The 26,910-nt window shown below is 35.0% G+C and overlaps 1 protein-coding gene across 1 annotated transcript in view; it reads left to right on the top strand.

The window, feature by feature from the left end:
* UBR3 (ubiquitin protein ligase E3 component n-recognin 3) overlaps positions 1-26,910 on the top strand; it is a 91,706-nt gene that overhangs the window by 22,744 nt on the left and 42,052 nt on the right. Inside the window, exons 8-23 of the mRNA XM_015819177.2 lie at positions 3,568-3,796; positions 6,612-6,791; positions 7,199-7,332; positions 8,035-8,121; positions 9,342-9,407; positions 9,502-9,591; positions 10,266-10,394; positions 10,489-10,541; positions 10,669-10,802; positions 12,549-12,634; positions 13,398-13,539; positions 13,986-14,082; positions 15,071-15,212; positions 15,607-15,711; positions 17,203-17,376; positions 19,999-20,459. Coding sequence (XP_015674663.2) covers positions 3,568-3,796; positions 6,612-6,791; positions 7,199-7,332; positions 8,035-8,121; positions 9,342-9,407; positions 9,502-9,591; positions 10,266-10,394; positions 10,489-10,541; positions 10,669-10,802; positions 12,549-12,634; positions 13,398-13,539; positions 13,986-14,082; positions 15,071-15,212; positions 15,607-15,711; positions 17,203-17,376; positions 19,999-20,459 — 2,309 coding nt within the window. The remainder of the gene's footprint in view (positions 1-3,567; positions 3,797-6,611; positions 6,792-7,198; positions 7,333-8,034; positions 8,122-9,341; positions 9,408-9,501; positions 9,592-10,265; positions 10,395-10,488; positions 10,542-10,668; positions 10,803-12,548; positions 12,635-13,397; positions 13,540-13,985; positions 14,083-15,070; positions 15,213-15,606; positions 15,712-17,202; positions 17,377-19,998; positions 20,460-26,910) is intronic.

Raw genomic sequence — 26,910 nt, 5'->3', positions numbered from 1 at the left:
CTGCCTTCAGGCGCTTTGGAAAATAGCTTGACTCCCTCTTCTTTATGGCAACCCCTGAGATATTGGAACACTGCTATCATGTCCCCCCTCGTCCTTCTCTTCATTAAACTAGACATACCCAATTCCAGCAGCCGTTCCTTATATGCTTTAGCCTCCAGTCCCCTAATCATCTTTGTTGCTCTTCTCTGTACTCTTTCTAGAGTCTCGACATCTTTTTTACATCGTGGTGACCAAAACTGGATGCAGTATTCCAAGTGTGGCCTTACCAAGGCATTGTAAAGTGGCATTAACCCTTCACGTGATCTTGATTCTATCCCTCTGTTAATGCAGCCTAGCACTGTGTTGGCCTTTTTGGCAGCTGCAGCACACGGCTGGCTCATATTTAGGTGATTGTCCACTAGGACTCCGAGGTCCCTCTCACAGTTACTACTATTGAGCAAGGTGCCACCTATGCTGTACTTGTGCAATTGGTTTTTCTTGCTTAAATGTAGAACCTTGCTTTTTTCACCATTGAATTTCATTTTGTTAGATAGTGCCCAGTGTTCAATTTGCCTTTTATTTCATTGTTTCCGTGCCTTTTTGTGTTTCGCTTGTTTGGAAACCCAATTTTTTTAGTTCCGTCAGGTCAACTAGACAAGACAATCAACTCTACAGGAAGACTAGGTCTATACTGAGATAAGATATTATAATAGAATTTGGCAAGTCCATTTGTGGTTTCCCTCCCATCTTTTCTATATACCAATGAATCAAGGAGATGTTTGCCTGAGCTGCTTCGGGATATGTTTTGCAGATCTTAAAGAATGTTTTGGTTCTCTTTGCCTAGATACTAGGACTTGTATATTTCTGTTATTCTCCACCCATAGCAAAGTTCTCCTAGGATTGCAAATAGACCTGATACAAGAGGTTTGACGAATGAAAGCTAATTGTTGGGATATTTATTAGATGAGCAGCTAGGTTGTCCAATAATATTCAGCCAAAGGTATCAGAATTTTTAAAATTACAATAGGGGGCAGAATAACAGAGTTGGAAGGGACCTTGGAGGTCATCTAGTCCAACCCCCTGCTCAGGCAGGAAACCCTATACCATTTCAGACAAATGGCTGTCCAGTCTCTTCTTAAAAACCTCCAGTGTTGGAGCATTCACTGCTTCTGGAGGCAGGTTGTTCCACTGATTAATTGTTCTCACTGTCAGGAAATTTCTCCTTAGTTCCAGGTTGCTTCTCTCCTTGGTGAGTTTCCATCCATTGCTTCTTGTCCGGCCTTCAGGCGCTTTGGAGAATAGGTTGATCCAACCTATTGCCTGATCATCAAGCTTCTTATAGCTTGAAATTCATGTCCTTATGTACCAATTTCCATTCACCCTGAAAAGCCATGTAACTAATTTCTAAAGATAGCCTATTAATTCTCCCCCCCCTCATGAGTTTCCTGGAGTAGGAGCTAGGCAAGTCATTTCTGCGGCAACACCCAAAATATATAAATATAAAACCTCCTTACCTTTTGCCTTTTTTATTCTTTAAAGGCAAATCTACCATTTCAACTTCATTACTAAGTCTAAGACAAACACAGGGAATTCAACTCTTACAGTGGAATCGGGGGCGCAGAACCATTTGATTTTAATTTCACATTATAATGATGGTTATTGCAATATTAGCAGAAATAATACATCTTAAATATTCTAGTATTTAAAGTCTTTTTGTAAATGGCAGTTAATAAGAGCACAATTTTATGTTCAGCAGCTATAGAAATTTCCTAGAAAGCAAGGCAGGTAAGTTGAAATGAAGTCCACTTTTTGATTAAAAGATCGGTTGGTTTAGTAGAGAATGTGCTTTGAAGTGGGATGTAAACTCTAGAACATAAGTACACTGTGATTTGAATTTTCTTATCCTAATTTGCATGTTTTATAGAATTGAACTTAAGAAAATTTATATCAACATTAAGGTGCCCAAAGGATTATATCGATAGCTGTTTTACCTATAATTTCAATCGTAATTGTCCACATCCATTGTCTAGGTATTTTCTACAATACATAGTGCGAAAGATGTCAAAGTACTTCGTAAAAGATGTCAAAGTACTTCGTAAATGTTGCACATATTCTTATATTACTTTTCATCTAATAGCAGGTTTTTTGTCCTCTAAACAGTTGAGTAACCTAAGGAGGAAAAATGCAATTGTTACACATCCAGAATAGAAATAATTCCTCAAGAACTGCAGGTGTCATATAAAGTTTAAGCTTCTGGGTTTGAATTGTTTAGGTTAGGTAGCTTATTAAAGCTTAGGTACAGAGTGATATACCTGTTTAATGTCTTTTNGTACTTTATCAAATGCCTTACTGAAGTCCAAGTAAATTATATCCACAGCATTCCTCTCATCCACTAATTTTGTCACTTGGTCAAAGAATGCAATAAGATTTGTCTGGCATGATCTATTTTTGACAAACCCATGTTGGCTTTTAGTAATGACTTTGTTTGCCTCTAGGTGTTCGTTGATTCGTTGTTTGATTATCTTTTCATTCCTGGTTGGATGAATTGGGCAGAACCTCTTTGCTCCTCTTATTTCTTCTTCTAGAGCACTAGTCTCCCTGTTTTATTAAATGTTAAGTATAAATGAAAGTTCTCCTCTTTTGAAAAGCTGACTGTTGCTTTGCCCAGTCAGGCCAACTGCTCCATTTCTGATATCATAATAAAACCTTGTTACTGAATGATAAAGGCACTGATGACTTTTTACTAGTTATGCCATATGTGAGAGATTTTAGGAAAACAAAATAAGAATATTGTTAATCAGACACAGGGCACAGGTTCTTTATAATGCATTAAGATCTAATGATTTACATTTTCTGTGCTTGACTTTCGTAATTAACAGGAGTATATCTCTAATACTCTAAATTCTAGGAATAATTATATGATGGGGTCAATGAGCCGAACAGTTTGAGACTCCAAATGTTGAAGTTGTGTCAATTGTGTTTAACTAGAAATTATCTGTATGAAATATATAGAAACACTATTTAAAGTATTTTTACTTAGTTATTCTCTACACTTATCTAGTGAACTATTTGACTTCCACTTTTGAGCAGTGATGTTTTTTCATTTGTCTTTTATGTTTTAACAATCAGATTTGATTTATTTTTAAATTTTATTTTTACTCATTAAATTTATATGCTGCGCATCTCGTTATCAAGCAATGTACTGTTTTTCCCTGACCATGTAACCATGAGAGAATTAGATATCATAGCTTCCTTTCTATGCAACAGAGTGGCCTTTGAGGTGAAGTTGGCCCCTTTTCTTATGACCATTTGAAAAGCTTGTCAAACCTGACTATTTCGAAGATAAGAATTGAAGGGTAGAATGAATTATAATGTGCTCTTCATTGAGAAATTGTGCTATGGATGTTGTATTTTGAGTTGTTACTGTTTTTATTATCGACATTTGATTGTACTGTTTGACTTTTGTAAACCTCTCAAAAACAGCCAGATTGGTATAAAATAATTGAAATAATACATACAGTACATACATATTGTGACATATATGAAAAGAGCAAATTGTAATACTAATATTTGTTTTATTTATTACAGATTGCTTTTACTAAAACATTTGTGCAGCATTATGCTTTTATTATGAAAACACTGAAGAAAAGCCATGAATCTGATACAATGTCTAACAGAATCGTACACATTAGCGTCCAGCTATTCAGCAATGAGGAATTAGCACGTCAAGTGACAGAAGAATGCCAGCTGCTTGATATTATGGTTACTGTCCTCCTATATATGATGGAGAGTTGCCTTGTTAAAAGTGAGCTACAAGGTGAGTACGCATCTTGCTTTATGATAATTTTTCTCACAATGCTGTTCAAAATTGTTGGATTTTACTTCTAGTAAGTCCACGCTGGGTGGAATTAAAGAAATTGAAACCCACCATTTGTTGAGGTCATCATGTTGCTTTCAGGTTATTTAAGAGACTTGGATACTGTCCTGTTGTAACATCTATACTTTTAATCAAATGAGTTCTCCCCCGTGTGAAACATTCATCCAACTTCTCTAGCTAAATCTTTTAAGCAGGTAAAAAGGACTCTTTTCTAGTTCACTGCACAAATACATGAAGGCACAGCCTATTATCCCATGTCCTTTGTAAATCTTAAGCACCTGGTAGCTCTGGTTTCTATGAATAGGCCTCCAAGGTAGCCTGGCAGCAGCTTTACATCACCAAATTATGAAGATTTCCTTTGATGGGAAGGGATTTTCTTCTGTCAGAAGTCTGATATGAGCTGCATAGGATTAAAAATTATTATGGCTAAGTATGTCTATAATCCAACATCATTCTGTTTAATCTTATTTCTCACATTTCTAATGCCATGCCTTTTCACCTCTGATGAAGTTGCAATACCAGAAGCAGAATCATGTTTTACTAAAGTATTATCAATAGCAACTTCTGTCTCAGCATTGTCCACTTTACACTCTTTCAGATAGGAACATAGATGTGGACCTTTTCAGATGTTGCTTTTAGCTATCTACCTGTTACTATCACCAATGCTAATGTAGCTTTTGGGGACAATTTCAAGTATTTCTCGGACTGCTAGCTTTTATTGGAGATGATGTCTGGCTATTGGCCATCGTTGAGCAAGGATAAGTCAGGGATTGCCACAAGCCCCTAATGACTGCTGTGGTTACTCCCTGTTTTCCCATTTGGGGTACTTCCATAATCTTGGAAAAGATGCTGTTAAATCTATCCCATTCGGTGATTGGTGCCAAGGGCATTTACTATTGCTCTTCTATCAATACTGAAGTACGATAACTGCATGTTTTCTGTCCCCCTAGATATCCTTAATATATGGTTCACTTTTAGATCTTTCTAACACACACTTCCATATTGCCATTCAGTGCAAACATTGTTAGTTTCTTCTATTCATATGTGAGGACCTTCATTACCAATTTTAAGTGCTTCATTTTGGAATTTTCATAGCAGCACATTTTCACAAAGAATTATGCTCTATTGTTATTTATATGTAGTTTTCAAGGAATTCTGGTGTTCCTATACATCAGTGATTGTCTCCTTGTTGGAAGGGGGCAGATTACTTCTGCCCCCCTTTTGTCCTTTTCTGCTCTCCATTTCTGTTTCCATTGCGTCTTTGGCATCTAATTTCCATTAATGATCCGAAATGAAGAGATCCAGAGAAAATATAAAATAGGGACCATCTCAGACTAAATAATAAATTAGGCAATGGAAGTGGATCAGCCACACATTGAGAATGTCTGACAACCGACTCCCAAAGCTGGCATTCACCAGCTTCAGTGAACTTACATGAAATACCTCCATGGTAGGGATTGCATTTCAATAAAAAAGCTCATTTGAAAAGAAGCAGAAGACATTTTATTGGAGGCCCTAAACATTAGCAGTAAAGAGTGCCACTGAAACTGGCAAGTTCAACTAGCAGTAAGTGGAAATTAATGATAAAAGAAATAAGTAGTGAGACCACGTGCCACTACACAAATGGATGGGTGTAGTATCAATAAGCAAGTTAAGCAAGTCCCATCTGAGAAATTCCCATCTTTGGTGCCTGTCATACTTTTCCTTTCTCTTTTTCAGGCAAATATGGATTTATATTCCTTAAATTTTTGCAGTCTGATGTTTTTAAGTCTTTTATTTTATATTTCTGTAGTTTTATGCTTTGTTATGTTTTACAGTTATAAATAAATTTATATAATGTAAGGATTTTACACAGATAGCTTTTGTTATTTAGAATATGTAGCCTTCTTCTCTGCAGTCTTCCACCTCGGCAGTTAGTAAATGGACACCGGGCTTCAGTCTACACATAAAGTATTTCATATACTCTATTTGGCCTATTTGGCTTTATTTTGGGTGATTTTTCCACATGTACAAAATGGCAGACAGGCTTTTGTACATATATAAATTATATTTTATAAGAATTAGTAATTAGATTACTACCCAATTAGTAATTAGATTACTACCCAAGTATTTCTATATGCTCCTCCTTCTCTTATGTTGGGCATAATGTCTTTCTCTGGATCCGCTCAGTCATGAGACTCCATATAGCTTACTCATGACGGTCTGAGGAAGGAGGAGTACTGTTGCTATGAGGAAGCCATATGGAGTTTCATGACAAGGTTGATCCAGAAACATCCACTGTGATTGAGTGAGGAGGGAAAGCTACAAATACGTTATGCAGATAACTCCTTTGGGAGAAAGTCTAAGGTAAGAAAGCAGCTGACCATATTCTCTGCAACCTAACCCTCCAGTTCCTACAGATCCAAAATTCTTTATTCATAGAATCTATGGTTCTTTATCTATAGAATCTATGTATAACAGGTGGTTTCAGAGTTCATTATGTATAGAAAATAAGTAAATATCCTTAAGCCTTTCCCATCGAACTATTCTTTGCATCCTAGAAGCCATAATACTATTCTTGTCTCCTTTTCTTTCACTGAGGCTTGAAAAATCAAAATCTGCTTCTAATAAGAGAAAGACATTGTTATACAAGGTACTGACTTATATATGTAGAAATCCTATAATGCAGAGGTTTATTTCTGTATGATTGCTGGAGAAAGTCTTTTATCTAATTTTACATCTTTAACACATTGTTAACATTTGTTTTTACTTTTAGATGAGGAAAACAGTTTACATGTAGTTGTGAACTGTGGGGAAGCACTGTTAAAAAACAATACTTACTGGCCACTTGTCAGTGACTTTATAAATATCCTTTCGCATCAAAGTGTGGCTAAGAAATTTTTAGAAGATCACAGGCTATTAGTAACATGGATGAACTTTGTATCATTTTTTCAAGGTATGTGATGTTTTCATTAATTGTACACGTTCTTTTTGATTAGAGAAGCAGTTTGACAAAACATTTTAAAGCATATGGAGGGGGTTTATAATGATTATTTTTCAAAAACTCAGTTACAAATATCAAAATTGGTTATAGTTAATAGGATACTACAATTAGAACAGTATTCCAACTGTTGTAAGATCGGTTTGCAGTGAACGAAGGCTGTAAAGGGATTAAGTTTCTAATTTTTATTTTTCTGCTTGGCCATTTTCCTTGCTTTTTAATGCTTATCCCACACATGTTTGAAAACTAACTTTGTTGTTTAAAACAGTTTTTGTAAATAGCTAACAATGGAGTTATTGAATAGTGAGAAAGTGCATTATTATTCATAGGTAAAATGTACAATGTTGTCTCAATCTTTTAAGGCATGAATTTAAATAAAAGAGAACTTAATGAACATGTTGAGTTTGAATCCCAGACGTACTACGCTGCTTTTGCTGCTGAACTTGAGGCTTGTGCTCAACCAATGTGGGGCTTACTGTCGCACTGCAAAGTCAGGGTAAGTTGAACTATGTTTTCTTGTGGATCTTTATGATTGTGTATTTAAAAAAGCAGTATGTAATTGTGTCAAATCAAACATCAATCTGTGTTAACTACTGTGTCTTGTGACCCGTTGGACCAATACAATATTTTATGCCAGTTGGCCTGAATATTTGGTCAGAAAGAGGCATTCAGCCAACTATAAGAAATTGAAGCCAAGAAAAGAGAGAATATAATTCATGGGAATATTGGCTAATCCCCAACGTGTGAAGAACAAGTCTGCAGTTTTCCTGAAAAAAGCATAACTGTTTCTTATTTTTCCTGAATTCTATAATGCTTTCTTGCTTTCTTCCTTAATTCCAATACTGGCATTGGGCTTTCCTTTAAATGCAAATCCTCTTTCTGTTCAGGAAGGAATTGAGAGAAGCAGAGAGGGTTTCCCCTTCCCCTTTTCATGCAAGGCCCCTCTCCCTGTCTACAGTAGTGTAAAGAAGGTCCTTTTGGGGGCAACCTTTCCAGCCACTGTTAGGTGATAAGTAATGGCAAAAGTCACCTCTCTGTTTAATCTTCCCATGATTGGAGCTCTGTAAATCCAAGGCACTTTAGGGGGAACAAAAAAGAAACATGGAAACTACAGCTTTCCCGTTTGTCTTACTACGTCTTTGAAGTGCTACAAGCCTTTGTTTTTTTCAGTCTGTGCAACATTTGTAATTCACTTCAGGAGACGCAAGAGTACACACGAAATGTTGTTAGATACTGCTTAGAAGCACTTCAGGATTGGTTTGATGCAATCAACTTTGTAGATGAGGTGGGTATATCCTGTATATTTAATTTGATATTGAATATCGTATCGTACCATATAATACTGTCATATAATTTTGGAATTAAATGTACTGATTTTTTTTTCTTTAGCTTACATTTCTTGGTTACCAGTTCACGTTTGATATTTCTTCTGCTCAGCTCAGAATTTTCTGCCTTCATAAATATGTAAACATATAAATTCATGTTGAAATTTAGATGATTTTTATCAATATTCAATTAAAAACGTAGACAATCAATATTTCAGTAAACCAGTAATATGCTTGTAATTAGAATTGATGGGCTGTCTATGCAGGGAGCAGTTACACATTGCAGGCCAAAGATCCTTTTAGAAGATGCTGTGACTCCTATTGCATGATTTGTAAAGGATCTTTGTTAATGAAATAACAAAAACACTTGCAAAGCTTTTTTTTTCAAATTCTTACATGGCATTTATCCTTACTTGCCTGCTATCAGATTTTCCCTTCAAATTCAGTTTATGTTACTGGGTACTTCAAAGACACATTTATTTTATGAATTGAATGTTTCAGAAAATATTGATAAGCAGGGACTCAGTGACCTTGATTTTCAGGGCAAAACTGAAAATACCCAAGCTGATTTTTTTATGAATAGAATAGAATAGAATGGAATGGAATAGAGATAGGGAATAGGGAATAGGGAATAGAGCTGGAAGGGACCTTGGAGGTCTTCTAGTCCAGTCCCCCCCTCAAGCAGGAGAACCTATACCATCTCAGAAAAGTGACTGTCAAGTGATGGAGCGCCCATCTGAAGGCAAGCTGTCCCACTGGTTAATTGTCCTCACTGTTAGGAAGTTTCTCCTTAATTCCAGGCTGCTTCTCTCTTTGATCAGTTTCCAACCATTGTTTCTTGTCCTGCCCTCTGGTGCTTTGGAGAATAATTTGCCCCCCTCTTCTTTGTGGCAGCCTCTCAAATACAGGAATACTGCTATCATGTCGCCCCTATTTCTTCTTTTTTTAGTCTAGCCAAACCCAAGTCCTGTAGCCGTTCTTCATATGTTTTAGTCTCCAGGCCTTGGATCATCTTAGTTGCTCTTCTCTGAACTTTTTCCAAGGTCTCAACATCTTTTTTGTAATATGGTGACCAAAATTGGTTGTAGTATTGCAGGTGTGGCCTCACTAGGGTTTATATGTAGTCTAACATAATAGTCTAATAGTTCTTTTATAATAGTCTAATGTCCTTTTGTTGCAGCCTACTCCTAATCAGGTTACGTTTCATCTCCCATTGCATCGCTACTATGCTATGTTTCTGAGTAAGGTAGGTAAATCATTTTTGCAGAGTAAAATTGGACATTCTGCAGATAGATTTGTGGTTTACATCAGGATAAAATATGCACTTACTTTATTTATAGGCTGTTAAATGTCAAGAGCTAGATTTAGATTCACTTCTTCCAGACCAGGAGATGTTGATGAAACTAATGGTTCATCCACTTCAAATTCAGGTAAATCTTTTCTTATCTCAGCATATTATTACATAAACTATTGAGAGGTGTCAAATAGTGATCACTGATGAAGTTTCATAGACAGAGTATTCAGTTTACCTTGGGTTTACTGGAAGCAATTGATTTATAGCTGAAAGTGTGACTCTAGCTGTCCAGCCTGAATGTATTTTTCAAACTCTTGTCATTATGTCAAAGCATTTTATTTTATTATATTTCAATTTATATTTATGTTCATAAGGAACATAGTAAAGAAAGATTAATTGCTAGATAATGTGACTTTACAAAGAACAAAAGCAAGAGAAAATGTTCAAAGGAAGTTAAATACAAGAAAAATAGGCAAGATACTGTCAGGACTACTACTTTATTTTATTGAATATTTAAATTTATTCTAGGAGCTGAAGATGACGGTCATTGAACCAAAGCATAAAAAGAAACTTAGATATGTTACTACTTTCTTGAGATAGCATGTATATAATATGTGGTACTAAAAAGAACAAATATTTTGATAGGTTTCAATCCTCATGGAGATCTGCTGCAAAAACTGTATAACTCAATATAAGAATGTATTTTCAGAAAATAAAAATAATACGTGTAATCAATAGATTATATGTTTATCTACAATTATAAAATACAATAATGTGGAAATTGTTTTCCTTTTTTTCCACATTTGATAGGCAAGCCTTTCTGAAATTCATAGTAATATGTGGGTAAGGAATGGCCTGCAGATTAAAGGACAAGCCATGACATATGTGCAGTCTCACTTCTGTAATTCTATGATTGATCCTGACATTTATCTGTTGCAGGTAGGTCAAGGCTCTCTTTGACTACATTGTTCCGTGTTAGTACATAATTGAATATGATAACTAACATATGTGTATATGTGCTTTTTCTTTGAAGGTTTGTGCTTCTCGACTTGACCCCGATTATTTTATTTCGTCAGTTTTTGAAAGGTAAGATGCTATTATTTTGTATAAAAACAATCTGTTTATTCTGTTTATATAAATTCAAAGGTTTCTTTAAACCCATACATTCTGTGTTTCTGAATTTGATTTTGTTTTCTTTTTTTTATCCCTATAGGTTCAAAGTGGTCGATCTCTTAACAATGGCTTCCCAACATCAGAATACAGTGCTAGATTCAGAGCATGAGAGGTCAATGTTAGAAGGCGCTTTAACATTTCTTGTCATTCTTTTAAGTCTACGTTTACATTTAGGTGAACTTGCCATCTTTTCTTCTATGCTTTAGTTTTAGCAGTGTATCTGTGTAGATGTGTGTAACATAGACCTTAATGAATTTTGAATTATTGGGGTGAGGGCAGGTAATAGTAACAAGAGGTACAAACTATTTGGTAACAATTTATTTCTTGCAACCTGGTTAAATATGCACTCTTTTTTTTTTTTTTTTTACAAATGATTGCTATACTAAAGGCATAGTTAAGGAAGCCAACATGTAATTCTTAATTTGAGCGCCACATTGGCAGAAGTTCAACAATGTTAGGGATAAAAATAGAAGTATGTCTTGACCCTTGCTTGGACATCCTGGAAAAATAATCTGGTTCTCCTTACTTAGTTTGTTTTGTTACTGGTTGAGACTTTTGGAGTTTCCGGGATGCCTGCAACAAAACAGCCAACTTTTTTTTCACCTCTGGAAGAGAAGATGTTTATTTTACAGCAAGGTAGATGAATACTCTAGTTACTCCTGCTGTCCACAACAGAATTAGCCAGATCCAATCATTTTTTTCTGGTTTGGCAATGTGTGTGTGTCTTTGCTCTGCTCTCCAAACTTTAGCTAGATTGTAGGGCTAAAGTTAGCATTAGGATTACTTCTGTTCTATCCCAACCCCAAACTACAACTACAGAAAAAGCTTTGGCTTTTCTTATCCTACTTATTTCCAGGGAAGGGTGAAATCTAGAGTTAGTTGGAAATATGATCAGTAGTGGTTAGCATTTGCTCTTTGCCTGAGCTTTTGTCTTTCCTTTCTTTATTAAGAAAATAGTTCGTTTCTGATGATTTAACTAAATTCAGGCTTGTGTTGGAGCAAATGATCAGATGAATTTGCATCACTTTATTCTTATGTTGTATATACACTGTATTCATAAAAGCTCTTTTCAGGTATTCTGACTTATCTGGGGATTTATTGTTAATAGGTAAATTAATTGTTTTGATAGTTCAATCAAATCTTTATTGCGGTCATGGACCACCATAATGAGGGTGGGATAGAAACTATTTTTAAAAACTAAAATATATGTAAACAAAAAATTAACACAAAATTTTAAACATTTTAATTGCATATGTGATCAGTTTATTTATTCAATTTATATCACTACCATCTGAAACGTATGAATCTTGGCCACTAACTAAGAATGAAAACAGGTAAAAAGCTCATAACAAAAGGAGCAATAAATATAACAGGTGAGATCAATCTAATCAGCACAATCAATATACCTATGATACAGACTCAACTTCAAAGTCACAAAGGCAAAGTCAAAGGCTTGGTAACAGTTGCTTTTTAAGTTTCTATTTTAAAAAAATATATACTGTTCGTAAGGTTTTTTAAAAGTTAATAATTATATAATGTATTAACTAAACAGTACCTTAATAACCTGAAATTAAAATCTGGTGATAATTTCCCACTGGTTTAGTAGCTTCTCCTCCCCCCCTTTTTTGGGGGGGGGAATGTTAGCATCAGATTGAGGAGAATGTTAATTTACTATGCATTTTATATATGTATGTTATCCAGAAATAATCCTAAATGACTCAGTGGGACTCAGTGTCCAATTAAGGTCTCTTACATAGGATTGGGCTTGTAACATTATACACATGTATTATACATTGATTTCTTCAATATGCTTTAGGCCATTTAAACAGGTTTATCATTTAGTTGGAAAGTTGTATAGTAAACACAAATCTTAATTCTTAGTTTTTGATTATATTAATTTCCTTATCAATTTTTTTCTAGGGATGACAGATGATGAGATTTTAAGAGCTGAAATGGTAGCTCAGCTCTGCATGAATGACAGAACTCATAGTTCTCTACTGGACCTTATATCCTTGTGTTATATGAAATCATATTTGATTTATGATTTCAGGCATTCTGTGGCATTTTGCTTTCATTTCTTTTACAAATAAAACTATTTTGAACTTGTGTTAGTTGCATCAGGTTAATCTTTATTTGTGGCTAAGCTTTACATACAAACATCACATTAACCTTGCAGTAAAGTTTAAAATTTGTGATATTACCAAAAGTTGGCAAAAATACTGTCAGCAAGACAAGTCTTTCTAACTTTTATGTAAGAAATCTATCATACTTTATCCTCGCTTCTTTCACATTGTGTTTCTGAAGGAGCGACATAAGATTTAAAACCTGTGTGTATTTTGGCATTTAGGTAAAGTGCCTTGTCTTTGTTGGGCCTCAAATTCTGAGTAAGGATAGAGGGGGCCAGGACAAATAAGCAAATATCTTATGTAATTGATTGTTTGAAACATAAATCTGTTTAAAAGCTATGTAATGTATACAAAGAACCAGAAGAGTGCAGTATACCATTATTCTTCTAGTGATGTAAATTTTGGTATTTAAAGATGTAGTACAAATTTAATTCCTCTAATCCCCAAAAGACTAAAATGTAAAATTAGAATGGGATTCAAATTTTAATGATCTAATAGAGACATCTTGTGGTGAAATTCAGCATTTGCACAAGATAATGGTGACCGTTTTTCCCTCTAAACAGTTAAATACAATGCTTATAGGCAAATCTTGCTGCTGAAATGAGCTCCTTAATGATTCTTATTGTCTTAACCAAACAATAACATTCCAGAAAATCCAAATCCTAAAAGTGGTATTATTCCTGGAAGTTTAAGTTTTGAATCAATGCTGTCTGCTGTGGCTGATTTTAAAGCCCCTGTATTTGAAGCAGGGGGTTCCATGCAGCAAGGAATGTATACACCTAAAGGTAGGATAAAATGTATTAATGTCCTGTACATTTGCAACTTATTTCAAGCACTCTAAAAAGTTCAGAAATACTTCTATTTCATTTTTAACACCAGTTACACAGGTTTAATTATATGATGTACAGTATGTTTGAATGATATGTGCTTTTCCTTTCTCAATCACTTGATTTAAAGAAACAGTATGGTGGCTTTTGACGTGTAAAAAAACAATATCATGGATAATATTGCTCAGTTTTAATCTTAGCCTGTGATAATGGAGATTGTGATGAAAAACAAAGTGCATTCTGTTAGTGATCTATCCATCTATATGTACATACATAGCTATATGTATGTGTGTGTGTGTGTTTAAAATTACAAAATTAAATTGTGCACATTATGAATTATAAAATCAAGACAATAAAATATTAATAATTTAATATTAAATTAAATATTAAATATATTCTGACAGCTGAGATCTGGGATGAGGAATTCGACCCAGTCATGGTGATTCTCCGAACTGTTTATCGTAGAGATGTACAGTCTGCAATGGATAGATATACAGCATTGTAAGTGGAATATATTCTGAGTCATAAAAAAGGAAGCCTGTTATTATAACAGAAATAGGAAGCTGTTGACTATTTGGAATCTCTCTCTTTCTCTCTTCCTCTCCCTCTCTTTCTCTCTCTCTGAATTAATTCATTTTCTGTTTAAGTGCCTTACAGAAAAATTAAAGGAAACAAAAAATAGCTTTCCTTTAATAAAGGCTTATCAATTAAAACTGGCCATCTTCAGCTAAAGGGTGAATTTTTAATTTTAACATTGGTTTGTTGGCAGTAGTATCCTGTTTATTCAGGAAAATAAACACTTTGCATCAGAAATAGTAACAATAATTATGATTTTCTATATTGGGTGTTATGTTAGGCCCAATCTGGGTGAATTGCATGCTGCTTCTAAATATAATGGGATATTTTTTGTGTTCAAACCAAGTACTAGAGAAATAATCTGTGAATATGCAGGACTCAGTATTGGATATTGAATCAATTGTGCATGGAATATAGTCAAGAGAAAATCCATTGGTGTGGATAAGCTCTAAAATTTGATCAATATTTATATACAGTTTCAATTTAGCCAGGGACAAACTGCTTTATTTACAGATTATGACAAGTTATCTCTTATTAGGATGCTACATAGCAGTTATATGTATATTTTTTGCATACTGCAAAACTTTTATGAAATGCATGGTTCTGAGCTAGATGTGGTCTAGTGTTTTTATTGCTTTGGTTTTTAAAAATGATATGTCAGAATGATGTATCACCTGCCACATTTCACAAATATATAACCTTTTCATTTTTTTAGTGAATTGAATAATGTGTTCCTTCAGGCGAAGTAAAATCAGATTGGAAGTCAACCTTTTGAGTTTCTTCTTTCCTCAGACTTCTATTCCTTTTTCTCCTCCAACTCTTATATCCCTAGGTTAAAATTCAAGTATATAGTTAATCTTCATTTTTTACAAGTAAAGAATATTCAGTGTAGAATTTCTGTCTGTTTTTACAGTTTAAAACAGAGTGGAAAAGTCCATGGAAATCCTTGGCCACCCTACAAGAAACGAACACATTTGCACCCAAGTTATAAAGGACTCATGAAACTCTTGCATTGCAAAACTTTACACATTGTGCTGTTCACTCTACTTTACAAGGTAACTATTGGAAAGGCTGGCATCAAGAATTTGAATCTAAAAATGAATTTTAACATTGTTTTAAGTTTTCTGTGAAAAATAATTGTTTTTATTACACTTAATATAATGCAATACAAAACTTTTTACATATTTTCCTTTTTTCCATTGTATTTCCAAAGGAGAAACTAAACACAAATACATATATTAGTATGTAGCTTATTAGTATGTATGTACTTTTCCAGTTTGTTGGTTTTTAAAAAAAAAATAAAGGATAATATTCTTATGGTAAAAGGATTTTTCCAGTTGTAGCTGGCATTTCTTGTAACATTCATTCATATATGGGGAGTTTTTATTTCCCTGAATTCTAAATTGGAAAAGTTTAGAGAGTAAAAAAAATGTGTTTATTTTGTTATAGATATTGATGGATCATCAAAATTTGTCAGAACATGTCCTTTGCATGGTTTTATATTTGATTGAATTGGGACTAGAGAATTCTTCTGAGCAGGAATCTGATGAAGAAGTAAGTGCTAATTAAAGCATTTTTAGATAGAAAACAAATGGGTTTTGCATTGAAATGATGCGTTGTTGTGCTTTTTTTCAGGCTTCTAGCTACTCCACTTTTTCTCCAATCTTCCCTTCATCTTATATTCTGCCATATTCCCTGCCTACTGAGTATGTGTTTCTTTATCCATTTATAGGTTTTCTCCTGCACCTGTACTTAAGACTCAGTTTCAGTTGCATGAGATTTAAATTCTCTGTTGAGAAATTAAACCTTCAATTGTGAAGGTATCTTAAAAATATTAAATATGACTGTGAACGTGTCTTACTCATACATGGAAAATTTTACATTATTTCTTCATTCATTTATATATACTTTCTCCTGTTCCAGCCATTCCATTCTGTTTTCTTCTGCCACTTTGGTTGATTATCCCCATTCAAGTCAACCTATATTCCGTATAGGTTCTATATTCTATGTTACTGAATTACTAGGGGATAGTTTTTAATCATTCCTACAAAATTGTGCCATTTGCAAAGATTGGGGCTACCCCACATCTGCTAATATCTTGTTTGTGTGGATGGATGACATGATTTTAGTTCTAGTTCTGCAACGTGAGAAATCTCCAATATATACTAGTATATGCCCTTGTGATGCATTTTATTTTTAGAGATTTATATGTTTCTCCTGGAGTAAAGATAGATGTATTTAAAAGGTGAAGGTAAGCTCAAAGGAAAAATAATATAGCGTGTCAGCTAAAAATGAGCATTTTAGCCAAGCTAATCTTGTACAAGTTATTTCTTCTCCACTTACCAGGCATAGTATAGGAATAGCAGAAAATCATAAACCTCTTTGAAGAGTTACAAAAAAACCCATGTATTGCTGACCTTGGTATATGGAAGTATGAATTCCATAGGATTGCTATCTTAATTTTTTGGGGTTGCATTTATGTATAAGGGTAGATTAGGATTTTTAAAAAATAGCATATTGAACATGTCACAATAATCAGGGACTCATAAAATGCTAAAATGTTAAAAAGAATAATCTATGATAATAATGTGATCCTGGAATGTAGTAAAAGTATTATGTGCCCAGGTTTTCTGAGTACTTTGTAAAGCGAGATAATACATGTTAGGGCTATGCAACCCATTTGGGGACTTCACTTGATTAGCAATCCCGGGAGAAGCACATCCTAGACAATTCTCTAGGCTTTTGAAGTTCCCCTGATAAGACCTTAGGTGACACAACCACTCCAAGAATGTCTCTCTAAATGTTTTTGCACAGCATGAATAAGTATAAATTCTATTCTATCTTAAACATACTCCCCCGCCCAAAGATATCCTTAGAATTGGTCTATATTTTTATTGCTGTTAAACTAGTTACATGGCTAATAGAGAACTAGGTATTTTTTTTAACATGCTGAAGTTGATATTAATTTTTATATATTTATTATTTGTGTTAACTGAATCCTAGAATGTTAATCATTGGTTTCATGTATTATGGTTGATATTCTAGGATTCCATGGGAGGCCATGAACGTTGCCATGATAGCTGGTTTCCAGGGAATAATTTGGTGTCGAACATGCGTCACTTTATTAACTATGTGCGGGTACGAGTACCAGAGACAGCACCAGAAGTGAAAAGAGAACCACCTGCGAGTACAAGCTCTGATGGCTTAGCAACCTCTCAGGTAAAGTTGTAATCTCTTTTGTTGTTGTTGTTACTGTGGTAATTTTAGATGTCTAAGTTCAGCATAGATTTTTAATCTTTTTATAGGGAGTTCAAGTAAGCTTTGCTTAAAATATATTTTTCTCTGTCACTGTTTGCATATCTGGTATTTAGCAATATGATTCTAAAGGATTGTTAACATCCTCCTTTTTCCTCCAACTTATCAGAATCCAAGGCGCTCTAAAGGACTCCAGAGAGAGGTAGATTTGTGTGTATTTTGCAAGCCTAATGCAACGTTGCTTTAACTACGCTGGCCCTAACATTATTGCACTTCCACATTCATTTCAAAACACTGAGGAGCAAAATATTCTTATGATTGTATTAAAAGACATATGAATGTAGCCCTTTAGTTCGGTTCTAAATTCAGTATGCGAGCTGCCATAAATAATAATTAACCTGTCAATGGAACACATGCCAGCTTGCTATGTTTGAGTATTTGTGATTTTTTGCTGGAAGTATTGTTAATTAATAATTTTGTTGTTTAGTTTCCTTTTTTCTCAGTAAACGTCGGCTTTTGGTACTGTTAAAAATAATTGGAATTGAAAAATTATTCAATTTTTAATATTTTATTTTATTTATTAATAATTTAAACAAATTATTGTTTAAATGCTTTATAACTAATTTATAATTGGGCTGCTACCTCTCAGATGGAAGAATTTAAAAGATCCCTGGTCTGTTGTCTTATGTAAAATGAATATGCATTCTTAGATTTTATTAGAATTGAGATTATAATGAAAAAAAACCTACTAAATGGAAAGCAAGTATCCTACTTTAGTTTTTTAAGGGTGGCAATAAGCTCATGTTATACTATGACATACAGCTTCTTGTGAAATATATCACATTGTGTGGGGTTTGATTCTTCAGATCATCACTAGAATTTTTCTTAAGCATTCTAAATGTTTTGGAATATTAAATGTACAGTGTTAAGGAAGAAAAAATGTTATATGTACTCCCCTTCTACAAATGTTAGGCCACAAATTGATAAAAATGCCCACAATAAGAGAAGTTCCAGAATCTTACTTTGGATTTTAAAAAAATGATTAAATGTACATTCTAGTACTTATATAAGAGTTTATAATTTCCCAAAAGTTCAGTTTGGGATGCGTTTCTATTCCATTGTTAATTTGACTTAACTCTTGCTGTTTATATTGCAACCTGCTGAAGTAACTTATATTGCCAGCAAACCTTAATTTGAAATCATGGTTTGAAGTTGTCTTATGAATCTTCTTTTGTAGTATTTGTGGCCTGTTGTTCCATCCAAATTTCATTACTTTGCTTAACTTTAGTTGATTATTTCATTTTGTTCTTTTCTGGCTATAAAGGAGAAAGACAGCTAGGGGGAAAACCCTACACAAGCATTTTAAGAACTTCTCATTCACAGTTCACAGACTTCTCTGTCCCTCTTTAGTTTGCCCATCATCAACTCTTTCCTTTCCCAGATCCTTTTTGACAAGCATTCCTCTGCCTTCACAACTCTCCTCTCCTTTACAAGGAGCGACACTGAACATTTACCTCTGTCTCATAAAAGATACATATTAAACGTGCACAAGTGCTATATGGTAAACTAAAGCTGTTCAACAGATTGAATAATTTGTTTTAAAACCTACCAAGCCAAAACTAAATATTGTTTCTGCTCCAATCCTTATTTACATTAGGATCAAATTACTGTAAATAATTGTACTTCTAGTTCCCTACTACTAACATTTTAGTACTGAAAAAAAAAGTAGAAATAGCAGAAAATATGTGTTGGGGGAGTATTTATTACTTTTATTTATGTATCTCCTCCTCAACATTCTGAGTGGTTTACAAATTCTGTCTGTTGGTCTATCTCCCCCATGAAACATTTGAACATAAACCTGTCCATGGCTTTCAAATCTAGGTTAAAAAAATAAAAGCGCATCCAAAAAGTACAGCTGAGTTTTACTACTCCAATTCAAAGGCTAGATAATTTTGGAATATCTTTCTGGTCCTGTAGTTTTGTAAAATGACCCAAACATTGAATAGGATTTTAGCTTCTTCAATGAACCATGTTTAGCAATGCACACAAATGCAGTTAAAAATTTTAAATAATCAAAGCTTAGCTTATGGATTCAGTTTAAATGTAGAAGGCTTGCTCTTCAAGAGGAAGATGGGATAAGGAGGGTTTGATCCTTTTGATTGCATTATCTGGTGTAGCAGTTGAGAGACTTATGTACACTTTAGCCTTACAGAGCGTGTCATTCGTTTAAATTGCATTTGCATATAATGCTTAGCTAGCATTTTTGAAAAAAAAAAGTGTTGTTTAACAAGCTAATATGGCCTAATTCACACACACTGCTAAACTGTTACAAGTAAATTTCCATTCCATGCCAAACTAAGCGCGTTACGGTTCAACATTATACATAAAGGTTAAAGGTTAAATACTGTAATATGAAATAAAATTTGTAATGTAAAATCTTCCACGTTACAGTATTTTTCATTTGTCAGTTTCATTTTAGATTAAACTAAAATAACACATAAGAATGGTTTTGATGATGTTTTGCTGTTGCTGCTAAAAAGTGGTTGTTGTGGTATTTAATGCAGTGCTCATATTTTACTTTTTAAGAATTCAGGGACTGCACAAGTGTTCAGTTTGGTTGCAGAGCGTCGAAAGAAATTTCAGGAGATAATTAATCGCAATACTACTGAAGCCAGTCAGGCTGTTCGACCGAAGACTTCAATGAAATGGTCTGCTCCTGGTGCAACTCCTCAATTAACAACAGCTATTTTAGAAATCAAAGAAAGCATACTGTCTTTGCTTATTAAGCTTCATCATAAACTGTCAGGAAAGCAGAACTCATACTATCCTCCTTGGTTGGACAACATGGATACTTTAACTCAGCATGAAAACCCAAAATATTTTCATGGCGATGGAATGACTGCTGTAGAAAGGATTTTATTAAAAGCTGCTTTTCAAAGTAGATTAAACAAACATATCATTGAAGAAATATGTAGAAGAGTAACTCCAACTGTGCCACCAAAAAAGATTAGTCCAGCAGAGAAGAAAACTTTGGACAAAGAAGAAAGGTAAGTTTTAAAATGTTGACAAGAGAAGCATGCTGTTGTTATTTTGTTCTTAAACTGTTGATTTTGCCTTATTTTGCATTTGAAAACTTATTATAAAGAAGTGGGTTGTATGCAAAGACTTCCGTATGGGTAATACAAGCCAGGTTCTAATTTAATCATTTATTTTATCTTATTTTAGAATTGTACACTTTATTTTCTACTAATCGGTGAGTTTGACTTGTTCTGATGATAACAAAATCTTAAGTTTCCTTAAAATATTTTTAATGCATTTCTGTCATTGCAGAATGTTAGAATAATGCATTTCTATCATTTTCCACAAAATATTAATGGCATACCTAGATTCGGATGGAATACAAATTCTTAAACCTAGCATGAGAGTAGAATGCAAATTATCTCACGATGCTATTCTTTTAATGCCCCTGAACTCTGCCCTTCTGAACCTGGTGGTGAGTGGTTTCATTAATTAGGAGCAAAATTAAACATTATTTGAAATATTTTTGTAGGAGATGAGAAGACTGAGCTGGAGGGCAGGTTTAAATGTGTAATTAGTTTGGAGTCATTGCATATCCACAGGAGACCCAAGTCCAGCCCCGCATGAATTCCATTGACCCCATTCTAGTACCATATTAGCTTGGACCACTAGTTCTCAGATTCTTGAGTACAGGTGAATAAAGTCTTAGTGCTTTGCACACAATTCCTGCTCCAGATTATTTGTGCCTGACAATTTTGTAGTTTTGAATGACAGAATAAGATATAGTGAAGCTAAAGTAAAAAAAAAAAAAAAAGACAAGAAATTTGCCCCTACATAATGTTTCAGTTAAAGTTAATTCCTGTGTCAGTTCCAATTGCTGACCACATTGTCAATGGGCATCTAGTAAAATGCAAGCCTCTAGAAAAGCATGTGAACATCAGCGGAGATGGGCTGTGGGCTGTCAAGACTTGTGGAGCTGAACGTCTACAAACTGGAACAGAAGTAAATACATGGTGAATGCGAAGTTGGTCAGGGTGCAGTGAAGAATCAGATGAATCAGAAGCAGATATCTGGTTAAAATAGGCAAAGTATAAGAGATTTTAAGATGGTTGCCCGTATATGAACATATAATACAAAATCGATGTTTTAAGGACTAGTTTTTGTGTATGTTTGTGCCTTTGAGTCAGTCTTGACTCCCACTGACTGCATAGGAAAAAAAGTCCTGCAGTTTTCTTGGCAAGGTTTTTCAGAGGTGGTTTGCCTTCTTCATATAGCTGAGAGAGAGAGAGAGGTCCTGGCCCAAAGTCACCCAGCTGGCTTCGTTTCAATGGTAGGACTAGAAGTCTCCCAGTTTCCAGCCCAGTGCCTTTAACCACTGTACAAATCTGGCTCTCAAAGGAATAGTTACTGATTAGTTATTTGTTGCCTGTCTTTAGAGAGAAGAAGTACAGAACCGAATTGAATATGCACATCCAGTGACAATATCTAAAGATTTGTTAAAGAGCTTTTCCCTTTCTCTGGAGTGAGGATCATATGCCTGAGGCGAAAGGTCTTCTTTGTAGAATCTCTCACGCTTTAGCCTAGAACAGTGGTTCTCAACCTTTTTAATGCCGTGACCCCAACCGGTGGTAAGTCGAGGACTAAACCGGTTGTAAGTCGAGGACTAAACCGGTCGTAAGTCGAGGACTACCCAACCGGTCGTAAGTCGAGGACTTTCCCTGCCCGGGAGCGCCGCGCATGCATGGTTCCGCCCCCTGCGCTGGCCGAGGCGTAGCTGGCAAGCGGCAGAGACGGAGCAGGCCGACCACCAGCTGGCCCAGCCCAAGGGAGGTAAGGCACCCGCCGGAAAAGGGGAAAAAATGGCGGACAAAAAAAAATGGCGGACAGCCTTGCTTGGCGACCCCCGTGAAATGGTCGATCGACCCCAAATGGGGTCCCGACCCACAGGTGGAGAACCACTGGCCTAGAAGTCTGTAAAAGCTTCCTTGTGATTTTTAGACAGCTTAATTTCAGTGAGCCTTCAACTTTAAATAAATTTTATTGGTGTCCATCTTAGATGATGATGATGATGATTATTACTGTTTTTCATCATTTGGATGTATTTATGCTGTAGCTTTTACAATGTTAATGTGTTGTAAGCCTTACAAAGTATACTGAGTTCAGTGAGCTATGAAACTGGTAAATAAATAAATCTCAATCTCTTGTCTAGCAGCTTTCCAATGTATCAGTTGTTACTGTATCAGCAGCGATATAAATAATCTTCCATTTTAATGTAATTGTTTTTAATTTGTCATTACAACAGAGTATTCTCCAAAATTGAAAAAAAAAAACCGAAAATGCCAGAGAGAAGAGCAGAGGAATTTTATTGTTGTTGTTGATTTGTTGAGTAGGTTAGGCCTTCAAACACTTATGCATAGTTCTTTTATGTAAATGGTGCTTGGACTGACAGAACATTTTACAAACATGGCACAACGATCTAGCATAGCAATTTAAAAATTCTTCCCTACAGCAGAAATATATCAAGCATCTGCAACTCTGAAAATATTCCAAGTAAAAATGAGTGCATGTGTAAGAACTTCAACTCTTTATAATGAGCGCAATCTAAATTTGTAAAAAGTATTTTAGTGGTGTCTTGCTGTGTTTGCAATGTAATGCGATAAGTAGAAAAGGACCCAGTACATGAAAACTAGTTTCCTGGAGCAAACTAGCAGGTGTAAAGATTTGTGGATAAAAGATGTTGTGACATTGCCTCAGAACCTCCACCCCCAGATATATAATAATTAAAGACATAATAAACAACAAATAAGGGATGAATTGGAGAAGAGTCTTTATGTGAGAACTCTTAAGTATAATCCTATTGGATCTTTTTGACAGAAGATTCAAGGAATAGAAACAGTCATGTTGCTTTGTTGCTTCCATTACAGAGATATATACTGTACCATAAAATTATATCCCTCTGCTAGCTAAGTTCCCAGAAGGATTGAAAGAGACATGAGGGTGTTTTTTTAAAAAAAATATTTGAATTGGAAAAATTTTGAACGCAAATTGGCATATTTTAAGGAACCATATTTGTCCCAGGATCCATAACTTGAAAAGTTTATAGTCAGTATTACTTGATGTGCAAAAATACATCTAGCCTATTGTTTGTGATTTGAACATTACATCCAAAGAAACCAAAAGCTGTCATATGAGAAGAAAAAAGGTTTTAATGAGAATACTGGAAACAGTAGTGTGGTAGAATAATATGCAATTGCCCTGTATTTTATTTTGGTAAATACTCACCTGAAAGGTAAACATCATACTACTTTGGTATAGATAAATTTGCATGAATTGGAAATTTTACAATGGAAAATTGAGTTTCCAGAACACAGAACCGTATCTCTGATCTGAGTCATGTTGTATAGACATTCTTAGAAGACCTATGCCAATAGAGAACAGGTTGTGGCAATGTTGTGTGCTAAATCTTTTATAGTGTGTAAAATCATTGCACAGACATAAATATCCAATATGACTTGCTTTATTTCAACTGAACATGAATCACAATAAAGTTCTATCTGTCAGTGCTTCCTGCAACTGCCATCTCTCAGCCAGGGAGTTGAGAAGCTCAGCTATTGCTGTTGGTGCTAGAAGAAAACCCAAGCATAAAGAGGCTGGATGACCTATTTTCTAGCTTATTCATCTTAGGCAAACTTGGCATCGCCCGCAGAATTTGTTGCTATAGGAACTAAGGCATAGAAAAGAATTTTGCTGGGTTGCTTTGTAATACTTTAAGTCTTTCTGCGTGGACCCCCTTGGGGCATTGCGGAAAATTACTGACTTGTACTGATTCTGTCAGTTTGTTTCTGTCTCCTTATTAAGGCTTTCTATTTACAGTTAGCCAGTTTAACAAAGACATAGTGGAGGGAGATATCTTGGGAAAAACATGGGTTGCCACATATTCTTGATATAAGTTTCATTTGAGTGATTACAATTTACTTATGTGCTGAAAACATGTTTAGCCCCCTTCCAGTTTAATACCTCGCTATGGTACTATTTGTGGGCACTGTTTTTTAAAATTTATATACAATGTGTCCTTGTTTTATTTAATGTTTTGTTTTATTGTATTCTATATTGTTTTGAATTATATAACATGCAATTACATAGTTGGAAGGGGCCGTTTAGATCATTCAACCTATCCCTCTCAGTCACAAATTAAACAGTCACAGTAGATCCCCATCCAGTCTCTATCTAACACACCCAGAGAAGGAGAATCCACTGTATTGTGTCCTTTAGGATGAGACAACTTCGACAGTCTTTCACATATTTCAAAGCTGTAGCTATCAAGCTACATCATTCTTCTTCTTCTTTTCCTGTTCCTTGTAATGGTATTTGGGAATGACCTTGGAAGTTAAGAGCGAAAGCTGCAGCAGACTACCAGCCCACAGAAGGAGGGAGGGCATGGGAAACATTTCAAAAAGGACCCCCCCCCAGTTCCCCAGAGAGTAAAAGGAAAGGAGGAAAGAAATACTTTCAATCTTGAAAGATTATGTTAATGTTTCCTTACAATAAAGATAGTGCTAGCACACCTAGTTGTGCTTTTTGTCTGGGCTACTTTTATCATTCTTTATCATTCTCATTTTATTATTTTTTTTAAATTATCTTGATAGTTCTCTAAAGCATGTGCCCAGAACCTAATATTTTTATGTGGATATAACAGTAAAGTTAGTAAAGGTTTGAGAAAATTTCTGATATCCTTTCAGGCAAAATAACTAACTGGTCTGGATGGTATTGTATTTTGATAGTATGCAGCCAGTTGAACAATTGCACCCAAAGGGTACTCATAAATCAGGCATGTCAAACTGCTGGCCCGCGGGCCGGATGCGTCACACCGAAACCGCGCCCACCCCATTGCTGGCAATGGGAAAAAAGTCCCAATATGTCACACAACATCATGTGACGTCGCGAGTTTGACATGCCTGTCATAAATGATTTAGCATTGCCATGAGGTAGAATTCCACAGTATCAGGTAGAATCCTACAATTCTCCATCCTTAGCCCAGTATTATTTGATATTTTTAAAATCATCCAGAGATGAAACGGAAATTTGCAAATGGTATTAGATGTATTGGCTAAAATCCTAAAGAACAAAACCAGCATTTAAAAAAGTCAACGAATACTGCAGTGAGATAATGTTTAGCTGTGACAAGTATAACATTCTGCACCTGGCTACAGGATGAGGAAACCTGGTTTCACAATAGTGTGTGAGAAAATTCTACGAGTAATAAGAGCAAAAAGAGTCCAATGCAATTCTGGCCTGCATTAACAAAAGCATCACACCCATTTCACAGGAGGTATTATTTCCAATTGTATTTTTTACTGGTTAGATTACATTTAGAATATTTTACCTGGTTCCGCACATTAAATAAATATGGAAAGGCTGCAGTTTGGTTCAAGGTGTTAAAAGAGAGAGGTATGTTTAAATTACAAAAGAGAAGACTAAATAGAAATACGATAGTGCTCTATAAGGGTCTAAAGTGACAAAAATAAACAAGAGGGAGTGGATTTATTCTTGTTGGAATTGAGAGCAGGAGGAAGATCAACAGATTGAAGTGAAAAGAAAAGAAAGAAGATACAGGCTGAGTAGTAGGAAAAATTATTGATGGTAATAGTTGTTAATAGAATAGCTTGAATAGTAGAGTGGTAAACACACAGATACACCATTCATAGGAACTTTTCCAGTGGAGGCTGGATGGCCTCCTTTTCAGAATAATGTAAGGATTCTTGCACTGATGAAGATGTTGAACCTGATAACAGATGATGATGATATCCCTTTAATTGTGTCTGATTCTCATCGATTCTATGGACCAGCTCTCTCCACATTTTCCTATCTTGAACTATCTTGTTTTATGATCTGGTTGGTGTTGCAGACCCTTTCAAAACAATATATCCTAAGATTCTAGGGGATTAGCTATTCCACCAAATTTTGTGTTGTCTGCAATTTTTATAATCCATGTCATTTACTTTTTCATCCAGTGGTATAAATGTTGAGGAATATAGGTCTCATGACCAGCTCCTGTGGCATTTTACTTGATGGCTGATTCCAGTTTGATAAGATACCATTGATTAGTGTCCTTGAATGCAGTTTTCAATCCACTTATGTGTTCGTCTAATTGTATGTCTTTCAGCATGTATGCAAATAGCTTGCTAATCAAAATGTTATGTATTGATGTCTTTTGATCTGTTAGTCCTTGAGCTAGTCTATTATTTGGAGCTAAGATCATTCGTCATCTTTCAGGATTTCTCAGAAGTAATGCACAGGTAATAAGAGTTATTTCTTAACTGAAACCAGTGAACCTTTCTTGTAATGATAAAGAAGCTGCCATTTTCTGCACCTGTCCTAGACTGCTTCTGACTTAGCAGGCTAGAAGAGAAAGCAATAAAAGAAAAGTTGAAACACTTGAAGTGACCTTGGGGCAAAAATAACCTTTCAGATTCGAGCAGA

Source organism: Protobothrops mucrosquamatus, unplaced genomic scaffold (genome assembly GCF_001527695.2).
Source record: "Protobothrops mucrosquamatus isolate PMUCROS unplaced genomic scaffold, P.Mucros_1.0 scaffold866, whole genome shotgun sequence".
NCBI lineage: Eukaryota > Metazoa > Chordata > Lepidosauria > Squamata > Viperidae > Protobothrops > Protobothrops mucrosquamatus.
The sequence above is the reverse complement of the archived record's forward strand: the minus strand, read 5'-3'. Positions and strand labels throughout refer to the sequence as shown.